The sequence below is a fragment of the Anas acuta genome, chromosome 4 (assembly GCF_963932015.1).
Source record: "Anas acuta chromosome 4, bAnaAcu1.1, whole genome shotgun sequence".
Classification (NCBI taxonomy): domain Eukaryota; kingdom Metazoa; phylum Chordata; class Aves; order Anseriformes; family Anatidae; genus Anas; species Anas acuta.
In genome coordinates, this window is record NC_088982.1 from 52,209,654 (window position 1) to 52,236,694 (window position 27,041).

The 27,041-nt window shown below is 35.3% G+C and overlaps 1 protein-coding gene and 1 long non-coding RNA gene across 2 annotated transcripts; one reads left to right on the top strand and one right to left on the bottom strand.

Annotated features, from left to right (window-relative positions):
* Positions 1-293: 293 nt before the first annotated feature.
* On the bottom strand, positions 294-27,000 carry HPGD (15-hydroxyprostaglandin dehydrogenase). Its single transcript, XM_068681244.1, has 7 exons — positions 26,803-27,000; positions 26,573-26,696; positions 22,498-22,604; positions 12,304-12,400; positions 4,276-4,352; positions 2,318-2,481; positions 294-1,214 (listed from the first exon to the last, which is right to left on the bottom strand). The coding sequence occupies exons 1-7, from the start codon at positions 26,893-26,895 to the stop codon at positions 1,076-1,078; spliced, it is 801 nt and encodes a 266-aa protein (XP_068537345.1). The 5' UTR covers positions 26,896-27,000; the 3' UTR covers positions 294-1,075.
* On the top strand, positions 3,011-22,491 carry LOC137856187 (uncharacterized). Its single transcript, XR_011096274.1, has 6 exons — positions 3,011-3,309; positions 7,557-7,606; positions 8,569-8,671; positions 13,107-13,288; positions 19,286-19,407; positions 19,779-22,491. It is a non-coding gene; the product is annotated as an uncharacterized lncRNA (long non-coding RNA).
* Positions 27,001-27,041: the final 41 nt, after the last annotated feature.

Sequence of the window (27,041 nt, forward strand, 5' to 3'; positions counted from 1 at the left end):
AATGCTTAAATCACTGAAATTAAAGTCACTACTCCTAAGGAGGGTGACATATTTTTTCCTAGCTTTGCTAGGGGTTATTACATCATCTTATGCTATGAGCATATAAATTACTGTGCACAACTGTATTTTTATTCAGGAATGGAGCCTATAGGTTTGCTTCATAAGTATAACTAGTGATTGAGCTAGATCAGAGGGTCCGGAGGAGCTCAGAAAATAGAAGTTTAGCTCCATTGCCATTATATGATATGCTCCATCTAAGAAGTCACAGCACCAAAATGGACACATACAAAATATAAAATAAACAGATCACTCAGGATTTAATTCAGGTTTTAATCAATCAAGGCAGGAGATTAGATTTAAAGTTTCAGAAAATGAGATTTGATGAGTAAATAGACATTTCTATCAATGCCAAAATATTCATCCTTGTATATACAAAGAGAGAAATTTCACATATATATATATATATTTATATATAAAAGAAAAAATATTTCAGAAGTATTTTATAAATAGCTAAAATCCAAGAAGAGAAAAATCTGTACTTCCTTGTATGATATGCTACATATTCAGTTTCATATATCAATGAGGAAAGAGAAGTTCGCTTCTTGTTCTATTTTACATATTTCATATAAGAAAAAGTAATTTTTTATTTTTTTATAGGTATATTTTTCTTCTGGAGTCCTGAACTGAATTCCTGGTTTGAGGAATTCAGGATGTAAATAAGTAGGCACTTAGTACAGTGAGAAGAATTATACTAAGTCATGTCCAGAAAAATATACATGGAATATGTAGATCAGATAATTGCACAGGAAGGAAAAAAACTGGCCCTTACTACTACATAATCAGAAATCTTCAGAGCAGTGTGCTTGTTCTACTGAATAAATGTAGAATCAAAGTAGGATGATAACATCTTCCTCATCCCTAGAGATGGATTTTCTTCTCCATTTCTGTTATTAGAATAATTTTGCATACTGTCACTACTCTGGATACAAAATTAACATTTTTTCCAAAAGTTATTTTTTCCAACATTTTTTCTATTTAAGAAAAGCAAAAGATAATTAGCACAAAACAATTAGATTTATCTCTTCGATGATGTATAAGGCGTTTGGCTGTATTGTTGAAAATGAATCCCTTGGGATGCTGTAATCTTCATAACTTCTCCATTTAGTGTATCGTCTTCAATTATTGTTATCAATCCTTCGGCAATTATCGATGGGCTTAAAAAAAAGGGAGAGGTGGATGTTATTTAAGAATCTTGGAATATTGATGTGAACATGTGAAAATGTGAACATGTGAACATGTGAAAAGGACAGGTATGGAAACTGAAGGTAAATCTATACACCCTGGAACTTAATCTGAAATTTGAACAAATTTTTTTTCAGAAAAGCAAAAGTGGTATTATTGTTTCAGAAGAGAATTTTTCTCCTTAGTCATGACATACAACATAAGGCTGCAGCTTTACAAATCATCATTTATTTGCTGTAGGTATCCACATCCCTGTGGATATAGAGGTGCTGCTGAAGTTTTCTCTTCTGGGGAAGAGGGCAGAAGTAACCCTTACGCAATCCTCTGCAGCTCCTTGTTGATTGTTTATCTTGGTTATTGTAGCAGGGCTGACAGTAAGTTGAACTTTGTCACATCGGTTTGTTGTGGTTAATAGATGCAATATATCTGACATATGAAAAAGGACAGGCAAAACAACACAGGTTTCCTTTGTGTAGAAGGAAGTGAGCAGCTAATTGTTAAGAGACTGAGAAAGCATTCTAGAAATATCACTTTAGGCTTGTCTTGTTCATGTACTTTTTCCTAGGTATCTGCTTTTGTCCTTTTTTGGCAATACCTCAATGGTCTAGGTGATGACTGATATGATCCACCATGGTTGGTACTGTGCTTTTATGAACTTAGTCCAGTTTGGTTCGTTGTTTGACGTCTATCTTGTTTCAATTCCAGTTGTTGTGGAAACCAAACCCTGAATCTCATAAGAAGTTTGATTAAACAAATTGATGGAACAATCCACCAAAGACTATTAAAAACTAATACACTGTCTTTAATTCAGGAATTTGATTTGCATTTTGCTGGAATTGGGAATGCATAAAGGGTATTATTACTAAATAGGTGATGCTCTTAAGTATGTGATGCCTTAAGTATCTGCCATTATTCCCTTGTGTATAGGATAACACATTTGATTGACTTTGGTTTGAGACAGCATTTCCCTTTCTTAACTTTAATTTTGCCTGTTGAGAATCACTTGAAAATGTTAATGAGTGTACTTGTTCTTCATTTACAAGGGTCAAAAAACATTGTATGTGACTTGACTTACTCCATGACGCCATAGAACTGCATCATATTTTTGATCTCATCTTTGTATGAGAAGTATTGTCCCATATTCTCTTCTTTATCTATTGACTGTAGAATCGGCGTGTTGACAAATCCTGGACAAATTGTGTTGAGTCTCACACCATAGTTCTCTATGTTAGCAGCTAACTAGAAAAGAGGAGGTTAGGTATTCATCATCAACATTTTTAAATGGTATTGTGCATCTAATTTTTCAAATAATAAGATTTATTAGTAAGTATATTTCAGACTTTCCTGGTTAGCAAAATTTGTTACAAATTTGTTGTAAAACAAATTGTTTCAACATCTAAGTTTGAAGTATGCTTTTTCTAGTAATTATATTTTTATTTTCCAACATCCATTTTGCTGAGAGAACAATTATACAAGAAATTAACACACTTTTTTCCATATATCTGTTTTTCCCCCAAATTTGACGTGTCATTTACCTACCTCAACTCAACTGAAATAAGATTTGGCCTGTACCGCTAAAGCAGTAATGCTAAACCTTTACAGCTGTTTTATTCTCCCTGCCAAGGAAGAAATCTATCACCAAGTATATACACACTGGAAAATCCCTGTGAACAGGAAAGGGGCAGGTTTTTTTTCATGATGCAGCTCAGGAATATGACGAAAGTAAGCAAAATGTCTGGCTGGATCCTTCCTTTGTGGTGCTACCAGTTCATTCTTGTAGCAAAGGAGAAGTCTGATCAGCAGCCAGGTTGAATGCTGGATGAACTTTCTTAACAATTGCGTAAACCTTATGAACTGTATAGGATACATCCAAGAATAACCATAATTGTTCAAAACTAAATTCCATATATGTTTTACATTTTACAGGAACCCTTTACGGTATCATGTAAATCACATTTCATTTTCATGATATGGTAGTTTGCCCTTTCAGTTTGAGAAAAAAAGAAAATGAAGTCATAGACACTTTGTATCACACCCATACAATGTTAGGCTGGACTGCCTTTCCTGGTAAGTATAGTTTATTGTTCTTTTTCTTCTCAACTGTATCATGTTCAATAGAAAGACAGTATTTCCTCTAATTTTCTGTGGACTCTTTTATTTTTGACCTGATGTTAAATTACATTACCATGTGAAAGTAAAACTAGAAAACCAGGTGTGAAGTTCTTTCTGTGGCTAATATGAGATGTACAACATCTCACATGTACAACAGTGTGCTGTTTAGCTTAATCTTAAGGAGTAATTTGTGTGGAGTGTAGGGGAATCAAATCTAGATAGCTATCAAAATGATTTTTTTCAGGTGCTTTATTCTGGAAATTAGTTTGGAATTCTTTTATAAGTAGACTGCTTAATCTATGAAAATGTAATTATATTTCAGTATCTCCAAGTTATTTTCTCATACTGTTTGGTTTGACTGGAAAATTTTGGAGTCAGACTAAGATGTGCTCATATACTATCTAACACATCCCATCCTAACTGTGTCATTTTACATTTTTAGTGTGTTAAAAGTTGGTAAGAATAAATAATGGCCAACATATTTGTGTTCAATCACTTTTTGCACTCTTTAGTACCTGTTTATCATTTAAAAAAAAAAAAAAAAAGAGAGAGTAATCAACCTGGCTTACAAATAAGGAAAACAAAATGCTAAATGACTGGGATGAAGTTATGAAAAATATTTTTTTAAAGCTTGGAAAAGAATGCCTGACTTCTGGGCTCCTCCTGCTGTCCTTATATTATTTTACAATGTCTCTCCTGTGTTCCCTAAATCTTCCTAAACTTCAAATTGTTCATAAACACGCACATGCCTTACTTATTCCATCTTTAGATTCTGTTTGTAGAAGGAGGGAACCTCCAGCACTTCAGACACTATTTGCTTTAAGAAAATTAGTTCCAGTTATGTGACAATAAAGAGGGAGCATGAAAAACTTAGCATGTCCCAAGGAGCTGCTGACTCTGTTTTCAAAAATATATACTTACTGCTATTGAGCGCGTAAATCCAATTACACCATGCTTTGTAGCACAGTACACAGGTTGGAATGCAGCAGGCATGAGTCCTTTAAAATAAAAAGGTAGCTGAGTAAGGATGTTGGGTACCTCTACTTATGATTACCTTAAACATATATGTAAGTTAATAATGTTAATATCAGTGATGGATTTATAGAGATGCAACAAAATAGACAGTTTAGTAAATATCTTCAAATTCCATTTTGTAATCTGAAGTAAGCTGGGAAAAAGGAATGAAACAGATAAAAACACAGGAAAGCAAAAGAGAAATATTGAAGAAAAAAGTATAGTTTAAGATAAAAGTTCTCTCTCTCTAGTGTAAGACAAAACAGAGGACAAGATCTGGAAGAATACACTCAAAACCAAGAATTTTAGAGCCTTGTTCAATGAATCTAGATATATGCAAATAAATACTCTGACAAGTGATACCTTAACTACTGATACGCAAAGAAGACACTTGCGTTCATTTTAGGGAAGAGGAAAGGTGAGGGAAGTAGTGAGGGAAATATCAATGTCCATTTTGGCTACTGTAACTGAATTAGTATTAGAGTTGTAATACATCGCTAAATCAATAAATAAAATATCTGTCAATCTGTCATAAATCCCTTGATTACAGTTTCTCTCTCTCTCTCTCTCCCTTTTTTTCCTTTTTTTTTTTTTTTTTTAGATCTTTTCCCCTAGCCCTAGTGCAGGAGAGAGGAATGCCAATGCTGCTCAACTCACAGATGTGCAGTCAAGCATTACATCTGCCCATGAAATATCATTGCTGTTTATTTGACAACATAGTTAGTACTATAACAAAGAGTAACCACTATAACAAAAGAGTACATGCTCCTTTGCATAGTGTTTTTTGTTCAAAGAAGCAAGCATAAACAAAATATTTCAGACAATGTGCCATCAGATGCAGTGTAAAATTTACTTTACTTACAGTACTGCTATAGTAATATTTTGTAGGTGATATTTTATAAGAAGAGATTTATATGAAATAGGGAAGTAATAAGTAATAAGTAATGGAAAAAAAAAACACTAAGGAGTGAATGCAGGACCTCAGTGAAGAGAGGGTATGGAGGTAAGTCAGTAAACACTGTAAATTGAATGATAAGATGAACTCAGATAGTGAGCAGAAAGAAATGAAAGCAGAGATATAGACAGGAAATTTTCTTGAAGCATTTTTTTAGACTGAATTAGGTAGTCTGAAAAGGGTTTCACTGTATGGTACATCCTACAGTGGGCCCTGTTCTGAGATGAAAAACCAGGACGATGATATTTAGGAGGGGATGGGAACAAAAGAGTTAACAATACTTGGTAATAGCACTGCTATCTTTTAAAAAGAAAAGGAGAAGCAAAATGAAAAGTGACTTCTGAGACTGTGAACCTTTGTGATGGGAGTGGCAGAGCATACAAACTTCATTTACTGTATTGAAAGAAGAGCAGAGGCATTGGTGGAAAAATAAGAACTTCTAGTTCTAGTAAGATTGAGTTTGATGGCAAAGAGCTCATCAAGAAGAGATGGACCATAGGTGTATATATGTATTTCTAAACATCATGACAACAGTATCCACTGTAAAATAAAAGCTGAACTGGACCACATGGATGCTCTGGTTCCACCTGAATGCTAGGGTCCTATGAATAACAAACCACAGCCTGTCCTATAGTTAGGACAGGATGATGACATTTGTGTTCTTGAATGTGATATCATAAAACCTGGATGCTGATTTTGATGCCTTCATGTTTAGTTCTAATGGAGATAAGCTGGAGATAAACATATCTGTTTCTTATTTCATATTTTTAAGTGATATAATCAAGAAAGAGTGTGACATCTCAGTGGAGATGATGGATATAATACTCAGCTATAAAGTATGGATTTGTCAGAAAAATATGTATGTCAGAGGCTTGTGTGAGGTCTTTGCTCTGGAATCCACTTTTCCCAAAGAAAATTACTTTCTAAGAAAGCTCTAATTACAACCCTGACAGCTTCAAGATTTTATCTTGATTTAAATACTACTCTGGTGATCTGGTGAAAGCAACACTGTTAGTACCACTGTCAGTGCTGGGAAATGAACAACTTAATCTAGTGACTGGTTATGTCCTCATCTTGGATTAATGTATTTTGCTTCTGGTTTTGAAAAATGTCTTCCATGGTGTTTCCTCTGGGTTGCGATTGCAAGACTTCTCATTCCTCTGTTTGATGACTTCTGATTGTCATCCATCATCACCATTCTTCATGATAATTAGAAATGTTGGGATGCTCACACATTGGAAATATATTATTATTATTATTATTATTATTATTATTATTATTATTATTATTATTATTATTATTATTATTATTATTATTATTATTATTATTATTATTATTATTATTATTTTAACCCTTGAGTAGTTTTACATATTTTAAAGATGAAATCAATTCCAATAAGGCCGCAGGTAACAGACATACATAAAATATACTGGGAAATACAAAGGAGGAATTGAGAAGGTAGTTTTGTTTGTTTTTTAAACCACAGTAAGGCAAGTTACTTTTTTTTTTTCTTGAAAGGGAAGAGAAATAAAGCAAGGAAGGAAACAGCTCCCTGTACTGAAGTGGAAGAAGGTTCAAAGACAAATGTCAAAAGAGAGCAGAAATAATTTGGCAGGAAGAGAGGAACAAATAAATCATCATTTGGTTAAATGAAAGCATTTAAACCAGTTCTGATTTATTTTTTTTTTTCCTTTCTAAAATGGAGAACTAAGAAGAAATCAACTGACTTTCAGCCAAAGCAGTGACAGTGAAGAGCTAGTCCTTGCATCCTTTACAATGAGTCCTGCCTCACTTTTGTTCCCAAGTTCAGTACTCAGTACCACAGTGCACTTTTCAGCTCTGAGCCATTGCCCTGCCCCGGGGAGAGCTGAACCTGTATCTGCTAATGGTGTGTCCTAAGGACTGTGCTAGGAAGTGTCTTGGGATGAACTGCTGTGTGACATTGATTCTGCTCTGCCTGAGTATTTATTCTACCAGTGCATGAAATGATTTCATAACATTTGTTAGTGCATTCAGTTGTTAGAACATCTGGATTCTATTTGCTGATCCCATAAATATTTAATTATCTTATGCAAAGTGGAACAGCATCTGAAACAGGCTGGAGAATGTTATGCACAAAATAACTGGGGGGGAGAGGGTGTTCACATGGGTGATGACTGAGGGTGCCCTTTGGGTTACCAAAAACAGTGCATCAACTATGTAACTATGTTTTTTTGTTTGTTTTTCTTCTTAGTTCTTCACAGGCTGACAGAGGGGAGCAGCTCATGCCCTTATGTATACCTGGTAAGGTGTCAAGACCAGTCGTTACCATTTCAGACATGGTGGCAGGCTTCTCACTACAACGGCTCAAGGTCAACTACAACCAAGGTCAATAGTTTTAGTTCAGTTTCAAGGTCCACATCTTGAGAAATTGTTATTGGAGACAGAAAATTGAATCAATAAGCTTGATTTGCATTAGTAAGCTTTATTGAAACCATTTTCTTTCAGTTCACTGAGGAGTTTTAATGAATAGAGAGTTAAGGATTTTTTTTTTTTTTCCAGGTGTGCTTACCCACTGAATATGTTTCACTCTGAAATTTGAGCAAGTCTCTTCCTTTGGATAAGATACATTAGCTTTTAGGTGCCTTTTCCAGTCTGTTTTCTTCATGAGTGCACAGTTAAGCAGCTTGGGACAAAATTGTTTTCTGTTTGATAGTATCTTTAAGTTTCACTAATTCTTTGAAAAGTGTACGTTCTGTTTGGATGGAAATGTCATAGAGAATAAGAAACCACAGTATGTTTTCTAACAAGGCTGTTCATCTCACAGAGGCTTTGAGCTCATCAGAAAGCAGTGCTTCTACACTATGATTAAGCTCTATTCCCAGTGATACTTTAGGGAAATATGTTCATGATTAAAACATTTAAATATTCTATTAAAATATTCAAATTATCTCACTAGTGTTTCATAATGTCAATACCTTGTACCATCCTAAATTTCTAAATTTTATTTATTTTAATGGAAATGGAGAAAATGCTGAAAGGTAAGTTTTGGGTCACTGATGGAATCCATTTTAAAGCAAACCAAAAGTGTGCTTCTTTGTATACTGGAAAATATTGCCAAAGTAGTTTGTTTCCCATACTATATTGGGTTTGTTTTTATAAAGTATAGCTATTATTGCAACACATAGAATACTTACAAACAAATAACATCACAAAGATTTAGCCACATTTATTTAAATTAAATGTCTTTCCAAACCACATTACAGAAATCTCCTTTGTTACCCTGAGGCAAAAGTCTGAATAAACAGTATGGAATACGCTTACAACATCCTCTGATGGTCAAAGCCATGTGTGAAGAAGCAAATATATGTAAGTAGAAAAATGAGCTAGGGGCACAATGATCCTACAGAGTGATGAGAGAATTGATTAAAAGGATTCATATAATACCCTATACTTAAGAGTTTGGTGGGATACAAGATCATGTTCACTATGTCAGTTGTGCTACTGTGATCTGTGCCAAAATCAAGGAGACATAGAAAGCCTAGCAAAAATTGTAAGCTGTGTCATTTCTAGGAAATTTTGTAACAGTGAACTGAAGTCTCTAGGGAGTAGTTTCTAAATTTTCTCATCTCATTCCTTCAGATTCTGCTCAGCATTCTCATTATTTACATAAGGGAGGAAACAGAAGCTCTGTCGTGATGCTGAACTGAAGGATTCAGTTGTATTGCCATTTATACCTTTACTCCACTGCACTGCATCATCATGATAAAGTCTCACTCAAAATGATATGACCATATGCTTGGCTTTGTTCTTGTGAGATATATATAGAGGATCAGATCCATAAAAAAAAAAAAAAAAAAAAAAAAAAAAAAAAAACAACTCTTTGTGAGGAAAGACTTTATATATTTCCTTTGGCTGAAGCTTTCTACAGGTGGAGGACAAACTCTCTGCTTGTTGGAACCTGTATGCTTCAAGTTGAATCAAATCACTGATATGATGATACAAAAGAACTATGCAGATCCACTACGCATTGAACAACCTCTCATAAAAAGCTAGCATGTCCATAAGCTAAATATTTTAGTAGGTTTTAAGCTCTCTATAAATTGATTTTTTGTGGGGTCCAGAAAGATACAAAATCAGTTTTACAGAATACCTTCTTAAAGGTATGAAAGCCATCAAAAGAAATGTGCATACGCACACATGAATTCCCTATTCCCTTCATTTACTAAAAGTGTATAGGTGCCAGCCACCAAAAGATAAGACAGTACTAAAGTTAGTCAAGTAAATAATTTCAGGAGTTAAATTTAGTATTGTATGGTTTTCCTGTTGCTTATAACTTCTCTGTTAAAGAAAACAAAAATTAATGTAAGTAGTTTCCTACAGAAGGAGTTTTAAAACAGTTTACTTTTTAAATCTGGAATCAAGTTTACCACAATGTATTCAAAAACCTGCTGCTGTTGGCATTCTCTTTTGGCAGTAAAGTACAAATTTTCCTGCAATCTTAGAGTTTTACTGGAACTACTTCCTCTTAATCTGAATGTGTAAATCCCAGAGAATAGCTTCATAGCTTTGAGGAGCAGTGGGTTAGGAGTTGAGTGCTCCATGTGCTTATGTATTTTCTTCCCTTTCATATTTAGTCTTGACTTGCTAAGACACTAAAGAAAGGAAGATTCAATACAGGAAAGGAATGGTGGGTGCTCTGACTTTCACCCATTGCGAGTATCCTTGTCATGGGAAGCATTTAAGTAGGCCCAGGGGTGTTCTTTGAAAATATAAAACAGTAAGGCTAGATTCTGTCTCTACTTCAATTATTGGAGAACTTACCATTGTTAAGAACTAGAAATTAAGAACTGTGTGAAGCAAATCTTATTCTTACTGAACATTACATAAGCACTACATATAACTCTACATGCTGCTCAACAAGATACAAGAACACTTGCTGTCTGTAGAGCATATCTGATATAATCTTATAGAGAAATTGTATGGGAGGGGGATCAAAACCATTTGAGAGTTTAATGATCAACAGAAGCTAGCTCTGAGAAGAGAAAACACTTGCAGGGAATATTAAACAAGCCCATGGCAGTTTGCCTTTTTTATATGGGGTGAACTGTGGGACTTAGACCTTCAGACTGTAAAGGAAAATTATCACAGATAGTAAAATAAATAAAACTATAAAAAGTAGGTGTATGTCAGCTTTTATAATGTGGCTTTCCTTATGTCTTTGGAAATTATTACTACACGGAAGACGTGTAAAAGCAAACAAAGCAAAGGCCACTTTGTTTTTGACAGATAACCACAATCATTTGAGCATAACATTAATTAAGTAAATAAATGCATATATTAATAATTACAATAAAATGAGCTGTTACCAAACGAAGAAAAAACAAACTGTTAGATCGTAAAAGCAAAACAGTTTTTACACAGTTCAGAACAGATAGAACAGGAATCAAGCTGCTTGCTACCTTTGCCCTTTCTTAAGCACTCCATGGGCATCAGCATTTCTGTGAAAATGTTTAATCTTTTACTTGTGTTGATGAACTCTTTTAGTGCAATAGCATTTTCCTTCAGGCTAATTTGGTCCCAGTACAATGTCAATTTTAGCCAATGAGATAAACATACTGGCTTCAGTAAGCAATGTGTCAGGCAGTACTGCAAGTGCTGACTTAAAGGGACATGGAGGCTTTTACTAAAGAACCCCTCACCCATAATAAGCATGTGTATGTATTATGTCAGATCCTCACATGCTAAGAGATCCTCATGACTTAGCTCAATAGCGTGAACTCGATTTCTTACTACAAAGCCCAGGCTTACAATAGAGTTTAACAGTACCCAGGACACTCACACCTATTCTGCACTTATCCCCATCTACAATCAGGACCTGGGGCCACTGCTGTCTTACTGGCTTTTCACTGTTAGAGCACATATGAGTACCCTGGAAAAAAAAGTACTATTATTTGGTATTCTACATGGATACAAAAGAAAGCAGTGACAATCCAAGGATAAACCAGCATATATTTCCCAGATGTCATGACAGTAGCAAGAAAGAATGCAAGCATTTCCCCACATGCTTTTTGAGGAAGGGTATCAGGGGGCGTATCGTTCTATATTTATCATTTCCCTGTTGGTTGTGTTTTTTTGCAGTGAGCATGGCAACATCAAGCCTACTTGCAGGAAAGGGTATACAGTTGTGCCTCACAACTCAGTAGCAATAATCCTGACTGACTTAGAAGCCATATAATTCTATTTCTGTGCCAATAAATTGGAATAGAGTTATAGTATAAACAAGCAGTTGAGCAAAGAACATGTCAACTTCTCAGTTAAATATGAATGTTAATTTTATGGCTTCTCAAGCAGAGGTGGCTCACCTCTAAGAGGGCTTGAAGAATAAGTATAGTGGTATTTGACAGTCTTCATTAATAGGTAGATGCAGCCTAATCTTAAATAGTATCACAGCTAGGCCCCTATGGAGGTGAGCAGAGGGCCTACTACTGCTTCCTCACTTTCTGTGAGGAAGCTTATATGATTTTCCATATTTGGTGCCTGATAAATGTTTTATAATATCAAAAATAATCATATTTAAAGTAACCTGAATTAAGGTTAGGTCTTCACATGAGATTATGTTTCACACTGTGGAGCACATATTGTTGTAACCCAGCAATGTTACTAAAAGTGTGGAATAAGCATAATGAATTGAGGCTAATTAGGTTTTGCTCAGTGTGGTACTACTGAAACCTGAAAAAAAAACTCTGATGCTGTATTTACATCAAGCTCAATATTATTAAATATGAGGCTGATATGTTAGGAAAATTATTGAATATTTTAAAGCAAATTAAAGTTATGTTCCTTTGTAACTTCTGTTACTATGATGAAAACGGGCTCCAAATGAGAATAAACAGGGAAGAGCCATAGGAAAGAAGAAAAAGTGTGAGCGATCAGTATGATTCATTGATTTTAGAAATAAATCAGTGAGGAGAAAGTGTTTATATACAAAATATTCTCACCTGCTAAGGATGAGATATTAATGATTACTCCTCCATCACCTCCATTTCCTTTTCTCATATATTCTAGGCCAAGGTAGGTTCCTCTAATCACAGATGTCTGACATAAGGGGAAAAAGGATAATTATATTCAAAATATGTTTCTTAAAATATGTTTTGTGATCCTAAAAACGGTCTTGCTTTAGTTGTAATGCTTAGAGTCTGTATTACTTTACTTGAGATTTTAGTTATACTTTGAAGATTATAAACAGAAGATATTCCACAGTAATGCAGCTCAATAACTTCAAAAGCACAATTGCAATGAATAGAAATTATTATTATTTCTTAATTATTTTTCTCATAAAGATATCAATAATAAAACTAAATAGTTGCAGCCTGAAATAAACACTGTAAAGGAGATGAAATCCAGACTAATTTATAAATGAATCTCTATAAGGAGTGGATGAACTGATCCAAGTCCCAGCATTTTTATTTAGATGAACTCTTTGTTACAGAAAATGTAAAGACTGAATTTGAAGATTTTGCTAACACTGATGGCCCCATTTGGCCATTTAAGGGCATGAGAAACTTGCACTTTATAGGATGTGATCCTAAAAGAAGTTGTGAGATCTATTTCTGGTCCTAAAATTTGTATTTTCTGACTAAGTTACATCATTTTTACAATTCCTCTCAAATGAAGGTAAGCCCAAACAGACAGATACAGATAAGTATTCTAAGAGATGTGAAAGAAGGTGTTGTCATATTTGCTGCAGCATGTAATTTTAATTTAATTTAATTTTATTTTATTATTTTATTTTATTTTAAAGAAAGATCTTTGAGGAAGAAGATCTTGTTGAGACCTGTACAATCTTGATTGCTTAAGATCTGTTTTAGAACCCAACTGCTGGGATTCATCCCACCGAATTAAGACATCTAAACAGATTCCTAAATGTATGCTGAGCCTGAAGTTATCAGCCTCCTAACCCAGAGGAAGTCTGTCTCCCAGAAGGTAAGTTGCTTTACCATAGACTTTAAGAAATTGCTAATAGAAAGTTATGGTGATGCTTCTAGCGGAACATAGTATATTTAGTGAAATATTGCTGCATTTTAGTGAAATGTTGCTGCAAGTTTCATAAATATTAATTATTTATATAATTTTCTTAGATCTCTGCTAAAACATTTCATATTTGGTTTACAATTTCTACCTAAAGTTAAAAAAATCATTTAATCTCTTTTATACTTCCAGAAATATTTAAGTTTTTAAACAAGAACTCAATTTATATTTTATTTGTGTCTAATGCTATTTATTTGACCCAAACAAATTAAGATGCTCAGCAAATGAAGTGTCCCTACACATCTGTCCACATCTGCATGTAGTCACTTCCCTGAGAGTTCTGTTAGGGAGAGGACCAAGGAAGGTTTGCAGAACTATGAATCATGGAGGAGGAAATGTCCCAAAGTAATAAAATACATTTTTTTTTTTAAAAAAAAAAAAAAGGAAAATTTTAAGGCATGTATTGCATCTCATTTTTACTAGCTGGTGTTTTTAGACAGATATGTTATAAAACATAAGAATCTTAATTCAAGTCTTTTTGCCTTCTACAAGAAATATGCTTGTCGTTTTAACCAGAATCATATTTGCAAGACTGCATGTCTTAGTGTTATGGCTTTTTCAGTGTCTGAGTAACATCAATAAACTGCACATTTACAGAGACAAAAGAACTTGAAATGTCATTATCAAGTTTGCTTTCTAATATTGATATTGAACGAGCTTTTTAAAATTTTCTGTAGTTGTAGTATTTTGTGATATTTTAAATATAAATATGTTTTCACAATACCATATTCTGCAATAACATAAAAATCACAATATTGGAATATTTCAAAAGTCTGAAATAATGTTTTAGATTTTTTAAATTAAAACTTCCCATAAAAAGCTTTTTGTTTTATGTTTTTATTCTGGAAAGTTTTGGCACTAGAAGCATTTTGCTTATTATCAAAACGATGTTATTTATTGAACGCTTAGTAGTAGTCTTGCAGTGTTTAATGTTGATGGCCACATCTAAATTTCAAAGGATGTATTGAAAAACAGGATAATTTATGTCTAGTACCACTGCTGTGTGGTACATTTAGTCTGAAGGTAAACTCAATGACAGCTCAACTGAAATTAGACTTGGTATTAAGGATGGATGGTGAATTTATATATATATGTATATATACACATACATATGCATGATACTAGACATTTTAGAAAATCAAGGGTTAATGCTGTCTCTGTAGAGCAGGTGCAGGTCCTATCATGCCCTGCAGCAGTAGCTCAGCCTGCTGAACAGAAAAGGAGAATTCCATTTAGGATGATTAGAGGAAATAAATCAGTTGGAGTAGGAAGTAGCTTGGGGCTCCTTGAGGGTTTTTCTATTCCTCCAGCCTTCTAATTCAAAGAGATAATAAAGCAAGATGAGTCCTCAGCCAAACCACAATTAGAAGACAGGCAAAAAGTGGGTAGCTAGATGTTTCTATCAAAATCATAGTACTGCTCTTTTTTCTCTCTAGACTCCACTAGCTTGGCATCTCTTGGTGAGCTTGGTTTTGTTACAAAATCCATCTTTGCAAGTGTTCAAATTGCAGCCTAAGGCTTCCTTTTTTATGAAATGTACCTTTGGTTGCTGATGTGTTGGGATGAGAATATTTTGGCTGAATTCTAGAAGAAAGTTTATCAACTATTACTTTGCTGTAACATCAAATTCACAACAGAAAGTAAGACAAAGAATGATGTGTTTTGTGCACCACATTTTCCTGGTTTTGGGAATATGATGGAAAAATGTCTACTATCTACTTTTCAATAAACTAAAATAAACTGAAGGTGTTTTCAGGTGGCGGAATTCTCTGTGTATATAAGAATAGTAACTTAATCCTATGCTCCTAACCAATAACAATTTGTAGTTTGTCTTTTTTAATTAGAAATTCGGGTAAAGTTCATATTTAAAATTTCCTAATTGAAAAAAAAAAAAAAAAAAGCCCGACATTTTATATGGCAAAGATATGCTATGAGAATTAACTTCTTAGAAGAGTTGCATTTTAAGGTAGAATTTTTTTACAGTTCCTTAGTTTACAACTGCACCCAGCTGCATGGATGTTCTCCATAAACATGTCAAGAACAAAGAGTAGGGAATTAGCCAAATTTACAATTAAATGCAGGAAAAGTGAAAATTAGGACAGTCGGCTCTTTCCTAGCTTGTTTGCTCCTGGCTGCTGATAACCAGTAGAACGTCTAAATGGTTGTCCTTACAACTGTTGGAAAAAAAACAACACTTGTGATCTCGGTGATACTGCTGTTTGTTTTTTTAATCAAAATATAATATTTTACTCTAGCAAATAAAGAAGACAACCTATCAAGGTGTACTGCAGGTCTCAGTGTGCTCTCAAGGGAGGCAATTTTGCTCTATACCTGCCAGTAGAAACCTTTTCAGTTAAATCTTAATGTCTCCTAATATTAGCTTCTGGAAAACTCAGATTTGCATTAGAGGAGATCAGACATTCTGAAGCATAAACTGATAAAACTAAAACTTAGTTTCTCACAACATGGTAAATTTTGAAAAGTAATTGTTTGAATGCTCGAAACATATGCAGTTGCTATTGGAAGCATCCTATCAGTAATCAGCAACTTATGTAACAAATTGTTTGGCAATTTATGTGTCAGTGTCAAAATCAGAAACAAAAATCTGAGGTTCTTGACAAGTCTATGTATCCCACAGCTGTATGGCTTTAATTCTTGCTCTAAAAGAAAGTATATATCAAAACTGATTCTAGTCAGACTGCTAGTCTTCAGTAGACCTCTAATTCAGTTTGTTCTGGCTCTATGAATCTGCCTACCCAGTGTTGTACAATGTTCTTGTATTCCAACCTAACACCTGTAAGTTGATTTTCATACTCTGTATTTCATTTTACCTCTTAGCTTGATCTACAAGTAATAATAATAACTAAAGTATTTTCTTTTGTAGTGGTGGCTTCCAGAATACCTTTAATCATCATCATTTGCAAATGGCAATTCTTTGGGAAGTAATTTACTACACACTTTTTTTTTAGTGTTTCAATGCTGAAGTAGTTTCTTATGACTTCCTTTGAGAAAACAAAATGGTAATCAGTCCTAATATATAATGTAGGTTTCTGAGCTAATGGAGCCCAGGCCTTTGTGCTAGGCATACTGCACATAAAATGAATGAAAGAGCCATTGATTCACAGTTTCATAACCCATGGAAAATGTTATCAGTTTTCTTGTAGGTCAGGGAGGTGGGATTTTATTGTAGATCTTCTAGGAGGCAGATGGGTTGTAGTAAGCATGCAAGTCCCTTGGCACTCCCATTAATTTGCTTGCTATATGAAATGAAATTTCAGGGTCTTGAGTTTGAGTTTCTGCCTCAAACTGTGGAAAGCAAGAAGTCCTAGGGAGGGAGAGGCAAAAGGAAGGGGTAGTAGGATTTGTTCCTTTTCTAGAATTCAATAGCTGTTTTACAGCATGGGAGTGAAATACTACATTTAAGTTTTTTGTTATGCAGTTTTTCTTTGCCTTTTTTCCCAAATGTTCCTCAGGGACAGAGGAATAATATTGCATTTTAAGTAGCTAGGCTTAAGTAGTCCCTATTTCAAAGAATGTGTCTTTCATTGTGTTTCAACATTGAGTACTGTAAACATGCATTAAAAATTAACCTATGAAGTTAATTGACTTACTGTGCAATTAAGGTAAATCTGTGTTTCCTAAGACAATATGGGCAATAGAAATTATTATGCTTACAGTTGTTTTCTTTAATGTACTTAGAGGATTGATCCTCACTCCACCAATTTTAAGATGATAGCTACTTCTCACTTTTTAGTGTCCGTATCTCTGCCTAGGCACGTAGTCCTGTTTCTAGCATCAAATTATACCGAAGAAATAAGTGACTAAGCCATTGAACAACAGAGTTCGTGTATTTCTTGTTGCCTTAGAATGCAAGCTTGACAAACTAGTTACCGGTGCAATTTACTCACCTACAGACAGCACTGTGTTTTGTTTTTGTTTTGTTTCAGAAGGTTTCACTTTGACCAGTTATGTTAGTAGCATTAAGAAACATTACTTGCTTGTCTGTACTGTGGGGCCAGGTTGTAATTCTCAGCTGCTGAATCCAGCCATATGTCCTGGTCATATTATTTTGGGATGAAAGCTCAGCCCTTGTCATTTCTCCTGGTACACTGGGAAAGGAAAGCAAGGTACACGAACCTTGCTGCATACACCCTCCAAAGCAAGGTGAAGGTTGTAGCACACACCCAAGAGATCCCTTATCTGGCTTGCACGAGGGAATGGCCTTGCAATGATCACCAAGTATTTGTCCCCAAAATCAATAAAATAAATCACTTCTGATATTTGCCTACTTACCCTTAAGGTTGCTGTTGAGATGCTAACTGGCCTTTTGAGGAATAGTTCCTTACTAATGAACACATCAATTGATTCTGCAAGGTTTGCTGGTTGCTGGAAATTTTATTTCACCATGAACTGTATTAAACTGAGCCTCACATTCATGCTTCTCCTAGTGTACTTCATCATTTGCACATGAAACTTAACTACCTCCTTACGACCCAGGAACTGAGCAATGCAAATGGGGTACACAAGGGAGTAAGACAGCTCTCATTACTTAATTTAATTATCAGAGCAAATGATAGCTAGCTACTCAAATCTTTGGGGATATTAATTCTAAAATTTGGCTAGCATTTCAACATTTCCCTAAATCTCTTCCTGTGACTATCCTCAAAGACCTTTTAGATGTTAATAAACCTCTTCACAAGCAGTTCTTACCCCTCTACCCATACTTCCACAGTATATCAAGAAAAAAAAGCTTGGTTTTCCTTAAGAACACTTCAGTCACAAATTTCTGATAACTGACTTTGGACATTTTGTATTTATGCTGACATATTTTGTAAGTATATTTTTCTTTTTTTTTTTTTCCTTTTTTTTTTCTTTTTCTTTTCACTTTACTGGTGTTACCATTACAATGCAGACAAGGGATTAAGTAAGAACAATTCCACTACATAGTTTACTTCACACTATTTTATTCTGAATCCTGAATTGAGGTAGCATGCCAACTTTCCCACTTTCTTCTACTTTTGCCTAAAACCACATCTTCTCTTATTTTATTAAGATTGAGGAAATAATACATGTTTTAACTGTCATTTAAAATTGTGAACTGTTCCTGAAACAATTTTCAGAACTTTTTATTACAATACAATATTATTACGTCATTTTTGCTTTAGAGCATAAAGAAAAAAACACACCACACAACAACAAAAAACTACCTCACAATTCTTTTCCTGTGAAACTAGATAAATAAGATACATAAAAACTAAACAGGTATTCACCTACATGTTAATTAATAGTGCTTTCCTAGCAGAATGCTTTAGAGATTTTTAGAGGCTTATACTTTCTGGACCAAATTTGTATACCAGGAAATATATATAATCTTTGGAGATCAGCATTAAATTTCTCTTTTAAAAAAAAAAAATGACATTTAATTATTAAGTTGTTCCAAAATAAATTAGATGAAGCTATGATGCTGAGCAGGGTAACACTAATAATTGGATCCCATGTGTTCTTTTTTGGTGTAAGAAAGAAAATAACATGGTCAAAACTTTATGTAAAATGCTCCTGCACTTTGAATTCAGGTAATATTTATGATGTAAGGATATGTGATTCATGTACTGTTTCATTTTAACTGTATAGTGTGACCTATGTCAGTCTTCAGAAACCTCTACTATGAGCATAAAAAGGGACCTTCAAGTTAATTTGGGAATTCTGTTAGTATAAAATGTACTAAATACATTTGTAAAGAGAAAAGATACTGTAAGTATAGCAGCCACTATAGAAAGCATACAACCTCAGGAAAAGAAAGCCTTTCAGAACAACTTGTGTTTAACTAAACTAATGTGGGTTTAAAGCTCATCAAAATTTGGGCACTTTTTTTTTTTTTTTTTTCTCATTTAGGTGAAAAGAAGGGGGGAAGTCAAACTATAAAATATCTGGATTCCTTAGGTGTAAGTTCTTGTGAAGCTGAATGGAAGAAATGCTGCTTTTGTCATTCTGGATGACTGTAGGTAGGACTCTTGGTAAGAATGTATGTTATGTCTCATTCCTTTCGGTGTATGGGTATGTTTATGTCATGAACTGTTGAAACAACACTGGTAATATCCACTTATGGTGGAATTTATATGGATATCATAGTTGAATCAATGTCTCAAGCTAATTTTGATCAAGTCAACACTACCAGTCTTGGAGTTTTCTGGTGGGGAATGTATGGCATTGCTGGAATGCTGAACTAAGAGTGTTAATAAAAATACGAATAAAGTAATTAAAAGGTGGATATTGTTTAGTACAAAATATAGCAAGAGCTGGAAAGCACTGCAAGAAAAATCTTTCTAGTGGTTGATATTCTTTTTTTCCTTCCCATGTTTATCAAGCTGTCTTGTTTCCTTCACAGGAATCTGTACTGGATACAAGCAGGGATTGTGTTTTATCTCCTCTTTTTTCTTCTGTAGCATGTTCCATTGTAGCAGAAATGTGCTCTTCATTTCTGTTCCTCATGCTTTTTTAAGCAGTGCTCTCAGGAAACTTCCTTGCCCTCCTTTAAAAAAGGTCTTGAAGACCAACCGGTTCTGTGAACTGTTTTAGCCATAAAGAACACACCCCGTATGTGTTTGCTCTGATTTATCTTGCTCTGTACCGCTCTACTTTTGTACTTTGTACTTTAAACTGGGGCAGGGAATATTTGTTGTACAAATATATAAATAATATCAGCAAGACAAAGATTGGCATGTAGAGTTCTTTTTCCCCCCTTAAAAAAAAATTAAAAAAAATCTGTCCAATGTTTGCATAATGTGTATCAAAATGTGTGCCTATTGAGGTTATTCATGTTCTTAGAGATAATGCAAAGGATACTTAAATGCCCTACACAGGAGAAATAGAGACGTTTTTAAATTGCATTTTTTGTACATAATTTTTCCTTTCTCTACCAGAAGCAAAACATATTTTATGAAACTGGTCAACATAGCATATTGCATGCAGCAGCTGTTATTGTTCCGTGTTACAGTTAATAAGTAAGAAGCATAAAATGTTTATATCTTGGTTCATGGAAATTACAGTAACTAGACAGAAATGCCCTATGGAAATAAGCTAGGTAGTTGGCTCAAGGTTAGGTAGTTAAAGAATATTTAAATCAAAAGAGTAATTAAGATATTTATATCTTAATGTGTCCTTAATTTAACCCACATGGTTGTGCTTTTACTTGGCTTGATCATTTTAAATGTATTTGTTCTAGTCATGAATTGATGCATTTATTCAACGTTCGACTATGAATTAAATCAGGAGGACACACATAGTGAATTAACCCAAACAATCATGTATAAATTACAATATCCTCCCCCTACCTCCCACATTTGCAAATTTGTTTGGACATCAGTCTGTAAGTTAAGATATTTACTTGGGCATTAAATATCTTCAAGATTTGTTGACCACAGATACCTTCATTTTTTGAGCTAAATTTATATGTGAATCACAGACAAATGAGTTTCTCACATGGTCTTCATTTTTTTTTTGTGTGTTGTGACTAACTATGTGCAAGCACTTTTGACACATGGATGGCTGCCTATAGTAAATTATATCTCATATTAATTCAGGCACAAAATAAAAAGAAATAAGTAATCTAGAACTTGAATTCCTTTAAATTCAAAGGATCTCTGACAATATGTATTCATGTTGCATTTAACTGATGATGTCACACTTCTGTAGGTTCAAAATATGAAATATCCTGTTGTTTAATTTGTCAGAATACTTCAGAAATGAAAGAGAGAAGAAAAAATACGTATAGTTACATCTTAAGGATATAAGATATATATAAGATATAAAGGAAAGACAAAGGAAAATGAACATAATAAAAATAATAATTTCTCTTATTGTGGAAACGTTAATCTGTGGTCTCAGTTTAGCGCCTTCCAAGAATAAGCAAATTTGACCTTGGATAGATTTAAAAGGTAAAGAAAAATATTGCTACATCTATAACTTTTTTTTTTTTTTTTTAATATGGATTTCTCTATTGTTTTTCTAGAGCTTGTCTCATATACATCTTGTGTTACTTATCCTGGTCTTTTTTGATTGTCTGTTAGTTTTCAGAGAGATAGAATTCAAAGACTCAGGTACCTTTGTCCATAAAACTTTTGAAAAAACCAAGCTTTTAGTTTTCATATCCTGAGCTATACTGCTTGTCTGACAAATTCCTCATGAATGATTGGACTCAAACTCCAAATAGTACTCTTCCATGCTTTCTTTTGCTAGTGCCTTTGCAGATCAAGATTGCTTTTAAGCATGGCGATAGGAGTAACTTGATGAATCACCATCCAATTAGAACTTCATAGGTGGTAGAACACAAGCTGGCCATTTTATTAACCTAGAAATTTGTTCTTTCTTTTGGAGCTTAGATCTCCTAACTGTGTAGCCTAAATTTTAAAAGCAAACAAAACAAAACAGAAACTGAGATAGTTAGTGAAGTCTCCCCTCATGAGAGGAATAAGATTTTACCATAGGGTTAGCCAGATACCAGATAACGTCAAAGAACCAGTGGCAGTCTGCTTGAAAATAAATTTTACACATTCATTGAATGTATCTGGTTTTATCAAATGCTCTTAAGTGGTGTGATAGTGAAATAGCGTATATTAAAAACTCAAGCTGTATGCTCAGTGGTGAAGAAAATGTAGGAGCTCGTGGCTGAATAAGTTTTCTTGCAGTACCAACAGATGGCAACTTACTTTCTAATGCAGTCCAGCCAACTCTAACAGGGAACTAAAATATTCTAAAACATTCATATACACCTACTGGCCTCATGTAGGTGTAGATCTACTGCGTTGGATACCAAATTATTACACCTATGTGGGATTTCATTGGGCTTCATAAGAAGGAGAATGTTGTCTGGTATATGGCATAGTTACTCAGGCTAACATCTTGGATAGACAACATAAAGGACCCACCACACAGACATTTGTTTTTTGTACACATGCAGTTAGATGGTTATTTTTTGAACAGCTGTGCTTGCCAGACTAATAATCCATGTTTTGTCACATGGCATGATCTGTATAAGCCAAGGAGTGTTAAGTGTATTCCAGCATCAATTACTGAAGTATGAGTATGTGAAAAGAGATAATACTTACCAAATTAATTTGTATAGTGCTTTCCCAGTCCTTCTCGTTGTTCACTCCAGCATTATTAACCACAATATCCAGCCTTCCAAAATGTTCAATTACTTTTTTGAAAGCACCTATAGTAAAATCCAAAGTTAAACTAGTACTTATGGAAAATAAGACACAGAAATAAAACATGTATTCATTAAATATAAAAATACAGCATATACTTACAAACACACGCTTTATTAATCCACCAAAATGTTTCAACTGTTTTCTTAATCACTAATGAGCAACACAGAATTACGTGTTTTATCTAACCATTCACCAATATTAAACATATTCAGGAAAACTGAAGGAATTAAGATACCACACTAAGCTTTTCATTCTGTTTCATAATGTCTAACATGAGCAAATGAAAGTTCTTAGCACCCATATATTTTGTATTAGATAGGATGTTTGGCACCCTTATTATATAAATTAAGCACTTACATCTTGAGTTTGATGTAGTTAATAAATTCCAGATCTGTCTCCACCTATTTTAAATGCAAAATAAAAGCTTCATATGTTCAGAACCATGGACTCTGGTCTGAGTCTGAATTTAACTTATTTAAAGAATGCAGTACTTATCCAGTGATATAACTAATATGAATCTTTCAAGTAAAAACAATTCATCACAGTTCTTGATTAAATGTATCCATTTATGAAAGTTTTTCTACGTCAGGTAACTTTAATAACATCTCACAAATTCACATCTTCTTCTGTTGATGAAAATAATGACCTGTCTTCCAAAGAATTTAAAAATAAAGAACTGGGAAACTTCCACAGTGACACTGTGTTCTCCCAGGTGACAGTGTTTGAACTAAGATAAAAGATGTGTATGGAAAAATACAATGATGTCATAGTGATGAGGAAACGCATCTAGTCTGGCCCTGCTCTGACAGAACAGTTGGATGAGATGACCTCCAGATGTTCTTTCCAGACTAAGTTTTTCCATGACTGCAGACCTTATCTGAAATACATATATAGCTTTTTTGTTCTTCCCTCCAGATATTTCTCATCACTAAACATTTTTTGTTATGCAAAACACCCCTCCTCCACTATATTGTTTTAAAAAACATCAGTTGGTGACTGATTGAAAACCCAGAGTATTTCAGGTATAGTGAAATTATGCTCAGCGGGCCTTAATGAAACTACTTCACCAAAGGGTGATGCCAGGATCCTCTGAATTCTCTGGTATTTCTCTGGTACTTCTTCTTTGGCTGTTAGTGTCAATCAGGTCAATAGTAGCAGTAGCTCTGAGAGATCTAGCTATCTAGCTTTTTTTTTTTTTTTTTGGTAGTTGCAGGGCTTTACAAAAGCACCAGATGTTGGTGCTGTTACAAGTTTATATTTACACGCTGAATGACACAGGTCCATCACTGTCATCATCTTGATATCAGAACAAGAGCTGGGCAGTAGCTGGGAAACTTTTTATTTGTCCAACTACCCTTATTGTACAGACTTTCTAATGTTCTTCTGTAACAGAATATTTTAATATTTTAAAGCATCTCTTTTTGGCTTTCTGCCTTTCAGGGATTTGTTATGTTTATTGCTGTCTCATTCTCTGATCCCTTAACTCTTCAATCATCCTTCCTCATCTTCCCAATCCTGCACAAGCCAGGGCAACTAAAAAGTTGGCTTAGGAGCAGAACTGATTACTTTAGCTTAGTTTCAATTAATACAATAAATGCAGTTTGAGTTAGCTTCCAAATTTTGCAAAATGTCTCTCCCATTCACTTTTAAGCCTTTTTGAAATAGCCTATTTCGTCAACTCCACTCTTAAGAGAATCTTTTGCTTTCAAAAACACTGAGATAACAGTACTTCTGCCAAATAATATGCATTAACTATTAAATTCACACATTGACTTGACTAATTGTAGTTTTCTAGCTTGCACCTTAAGAAAATAGCAAAATGTTTTTCAGCAGTTTGCATATCTATGTTAAAATAAAGAATGATTATGAAATTTAAAATATTTCTGGTAGAAGTTTACCTGTCTACAATAGTCCATCTGTTACCTTCCCACGGAAAATAAGATTCTCACTACAAATTCTTAAGAATCTTATCACCCACTCATTTTTCTAAACTGATTTTTCATTCTTCCCTTTCTGAATAGAGAATAATTCTGTTTACACTGCTAAGACAACTTTTAAGACTAGTTGTCTTATGAAATCATATCAAATAAAAGCAGATGATCATGCAGAACATTGATCATTACAATGAAGAAGAAGATCCATTTAAATGGAGATGTAAGAAACACAGTGCAAAGTAAGTCATAAGTGGAATACCAGTCATAAGTGAGCTTCCTAAGTTTTCAGGGAAAGCAAAATTCAGTGTATGGTAACTTAAAAAGTGGAACAAGGTTGAAGATTTTTGTGGGGGAATGTGTGAGTGTGCCAACAGAGAAAAAAGCACAGGCAAGAATTGAATATGGATAAAGCAGTTGCTTTTCTACCCATAAGCTCTAATGCTGTGACTTGTTTTGTACTGAAAGACTTAAACTAAGAAAACTAATGACACTGACTGTAAAAAACAAGTATAGGACTCAATGCATCCACTAAATGCAAAAAATCATAGGAGTGAAATTAGGTTTATTAATCAGCAGTTTGCAATTAAAAGTGAGGAAAGAGAAGAGAAGGCAAAGCAGTAACAAACAGAAGCCCTACAGGATTTGAAGTTGTGATGGCAAATTTTTGCTAAGCAACCTGAAATGGGAAAAATGCAATATCAGAGAAGCATAAGGAGCTTCTTGCTCTTGCTCCTTGCCATCACTCCAGTCTTATTCTAATCATTCTTTTCCTGCTAACTTGGTTCCAAATCCTCCCCCACTGACCCATCATTCTCCTTCCAGTTCCCAGAGCTCAGCCTTTAGGCCCTACACTAGCCTGGCACTAAAATGAGGAGGAAATGTGGGAAGTGGGAGAGAGAAAACATGCTGGGGTAACAGACAGGCTGCAGCACATGCTATTCCTACCCTTAAGATGCTTATTCTTGCTCCTGAGTTACTCCTCCCACTTGAAGAAAAAGTCAGTAATGAACCTAGCTGATAAACAAACAAAAAAGTTTGCTGATCAGAGCAGATCTCATGTTTAAAGTCCAGCATCTCCCACGTAAAACACTGGAATTAGGTGTAATCATGCTAACTCATAGCTAGGAAAAATATTGCTGAGTTCTGGACTATCCGCAATGCTTTGTGAAAGAGGAATGGATATGCTTCACCACTACTGTTGAGAAAGCAGTGAGTGAAGCATAGTGCATAAAAGTAGAACTAACAACGCTCACATCTAGCCTGACACAAATGAATCTGGGGAAAGGGTACTAACAACAGTTATGTCAAAATCCAAAAGTGACTCACTACCTGTGAATGTTAACTAAGAATGAAGCTTTAATGAAGTGATGTGGTGACTATGAGATGTGAAGGGTATGTCAAAATTACAAACTATTCCAAGATCTCAGTGGGAAGCAGGATTTATTCATTAACATGAATGGCAATCATGTGTGAGGGAAGCTTCTTGCCATGCCCTGCATCTGCAAAACATATGCAAAATTTTATCGATCCTTATCCAACCCCACGCTAAAGCAGCGTGCCATCTTTTGCCGACTCTTCTTTCGGCACAGCAGCAGGACGTTGAAGGCAAGCATGCTGTACGGAAAGAGCACTGCAACCCGGAGATTTATTACTCCTGTGATGAGAGAATGCAGCTTGGAGTCTGTACTGAAGCCTCATAAAAAGCAAGTCCGTGCTTTAAAGTTTATGTATATTACTCATAAAATAACAACTATCTTCTGCGGAGGCTTTTATGCAAAAATGTCACACAGCGCTCAATGGAAATGATTTCTCTGGCTTTTCTTTACGATGTGCCAAGTAACACAGTGAAATACGCGCGCGCTGGCAGTCATATTTCACATCTGCAGGTTCAGAAACAAATCCTTTTTGAGTCACTGTCAGGAGAGATTGGGAGTAGGCTGTCCTGCAGCACCCATAATTGCGCACCTATAGGTGCAGCAGCCCGGACTCCCTTGGCGCGCTGAGCCGGAGCGCAGCGCTGACGCTTGGTCCCTTACCTTTCAGCTGTTCGGGGTCCGTAACGTCGCACTGGATGAACACCGTCCTCTGCGCCTCGAACTGCTCGTCCAGGGCCTCTTTGCTCTCCTGCCCGGCCTCGAGGTTGCGGTCCAGCAGCGCTACCTGCCCGGGGACGGAGGGAGGGAAGGGAAGGAGCGGGGCTGAGCGGAGCCCCGCCGAGGCTCGGGGGCTGCCGGTGCCCGTGGCGGGGGCGCTACCCGGGGCTTACCTTGGCTCCCTTGCCCAGCAGCGCCTGGACGAACGCCCTGCCGATGCCCTGCGCCCCGCCGGTGACCAGCGCCACCTTGCCATTGACGTGCATGGCGCTGCCGGTCCGTCCCGCCCGGCCGGCGCACAGGAGGCTTCTCCCGCCCCGCCGGAGGAACCTAGCGCCGTGTCACCTGCCCCAAGTTTCCTCCCTCCGTCGCTCCCTCCCTCCTGCCCTCCCTCCTGCCCTCCTCCTTCTCC

What these genes read in the sequence shown, in the direction of transcription:
- HPGD (XM_068681244.1), bottom strand. Translation starts at nt 26,895, where the DNA reads ATGCACGTCAATGGCAAGGTGGCGCTGGTCACCGGCGGGGCGCAGGGC. An exon ending in TAATATCTCATCCTTAGCAG is followed by an intron (nt 4,353 to 12,303) that starts GTGAGAATATTT and finishes TTTATTTTAAAG; the next exon opens with GACTCATGCCTGCTGCATTC. An exon ending in CAGTTCTATGGCGTCATGGA is followed by an intron (nt 1,215 to 2,317) that starts GTAAGTCAAGTC and finishes CTTTTTTTTAAG; the next exon opens with CCCATCGATAATTGCCGAAG.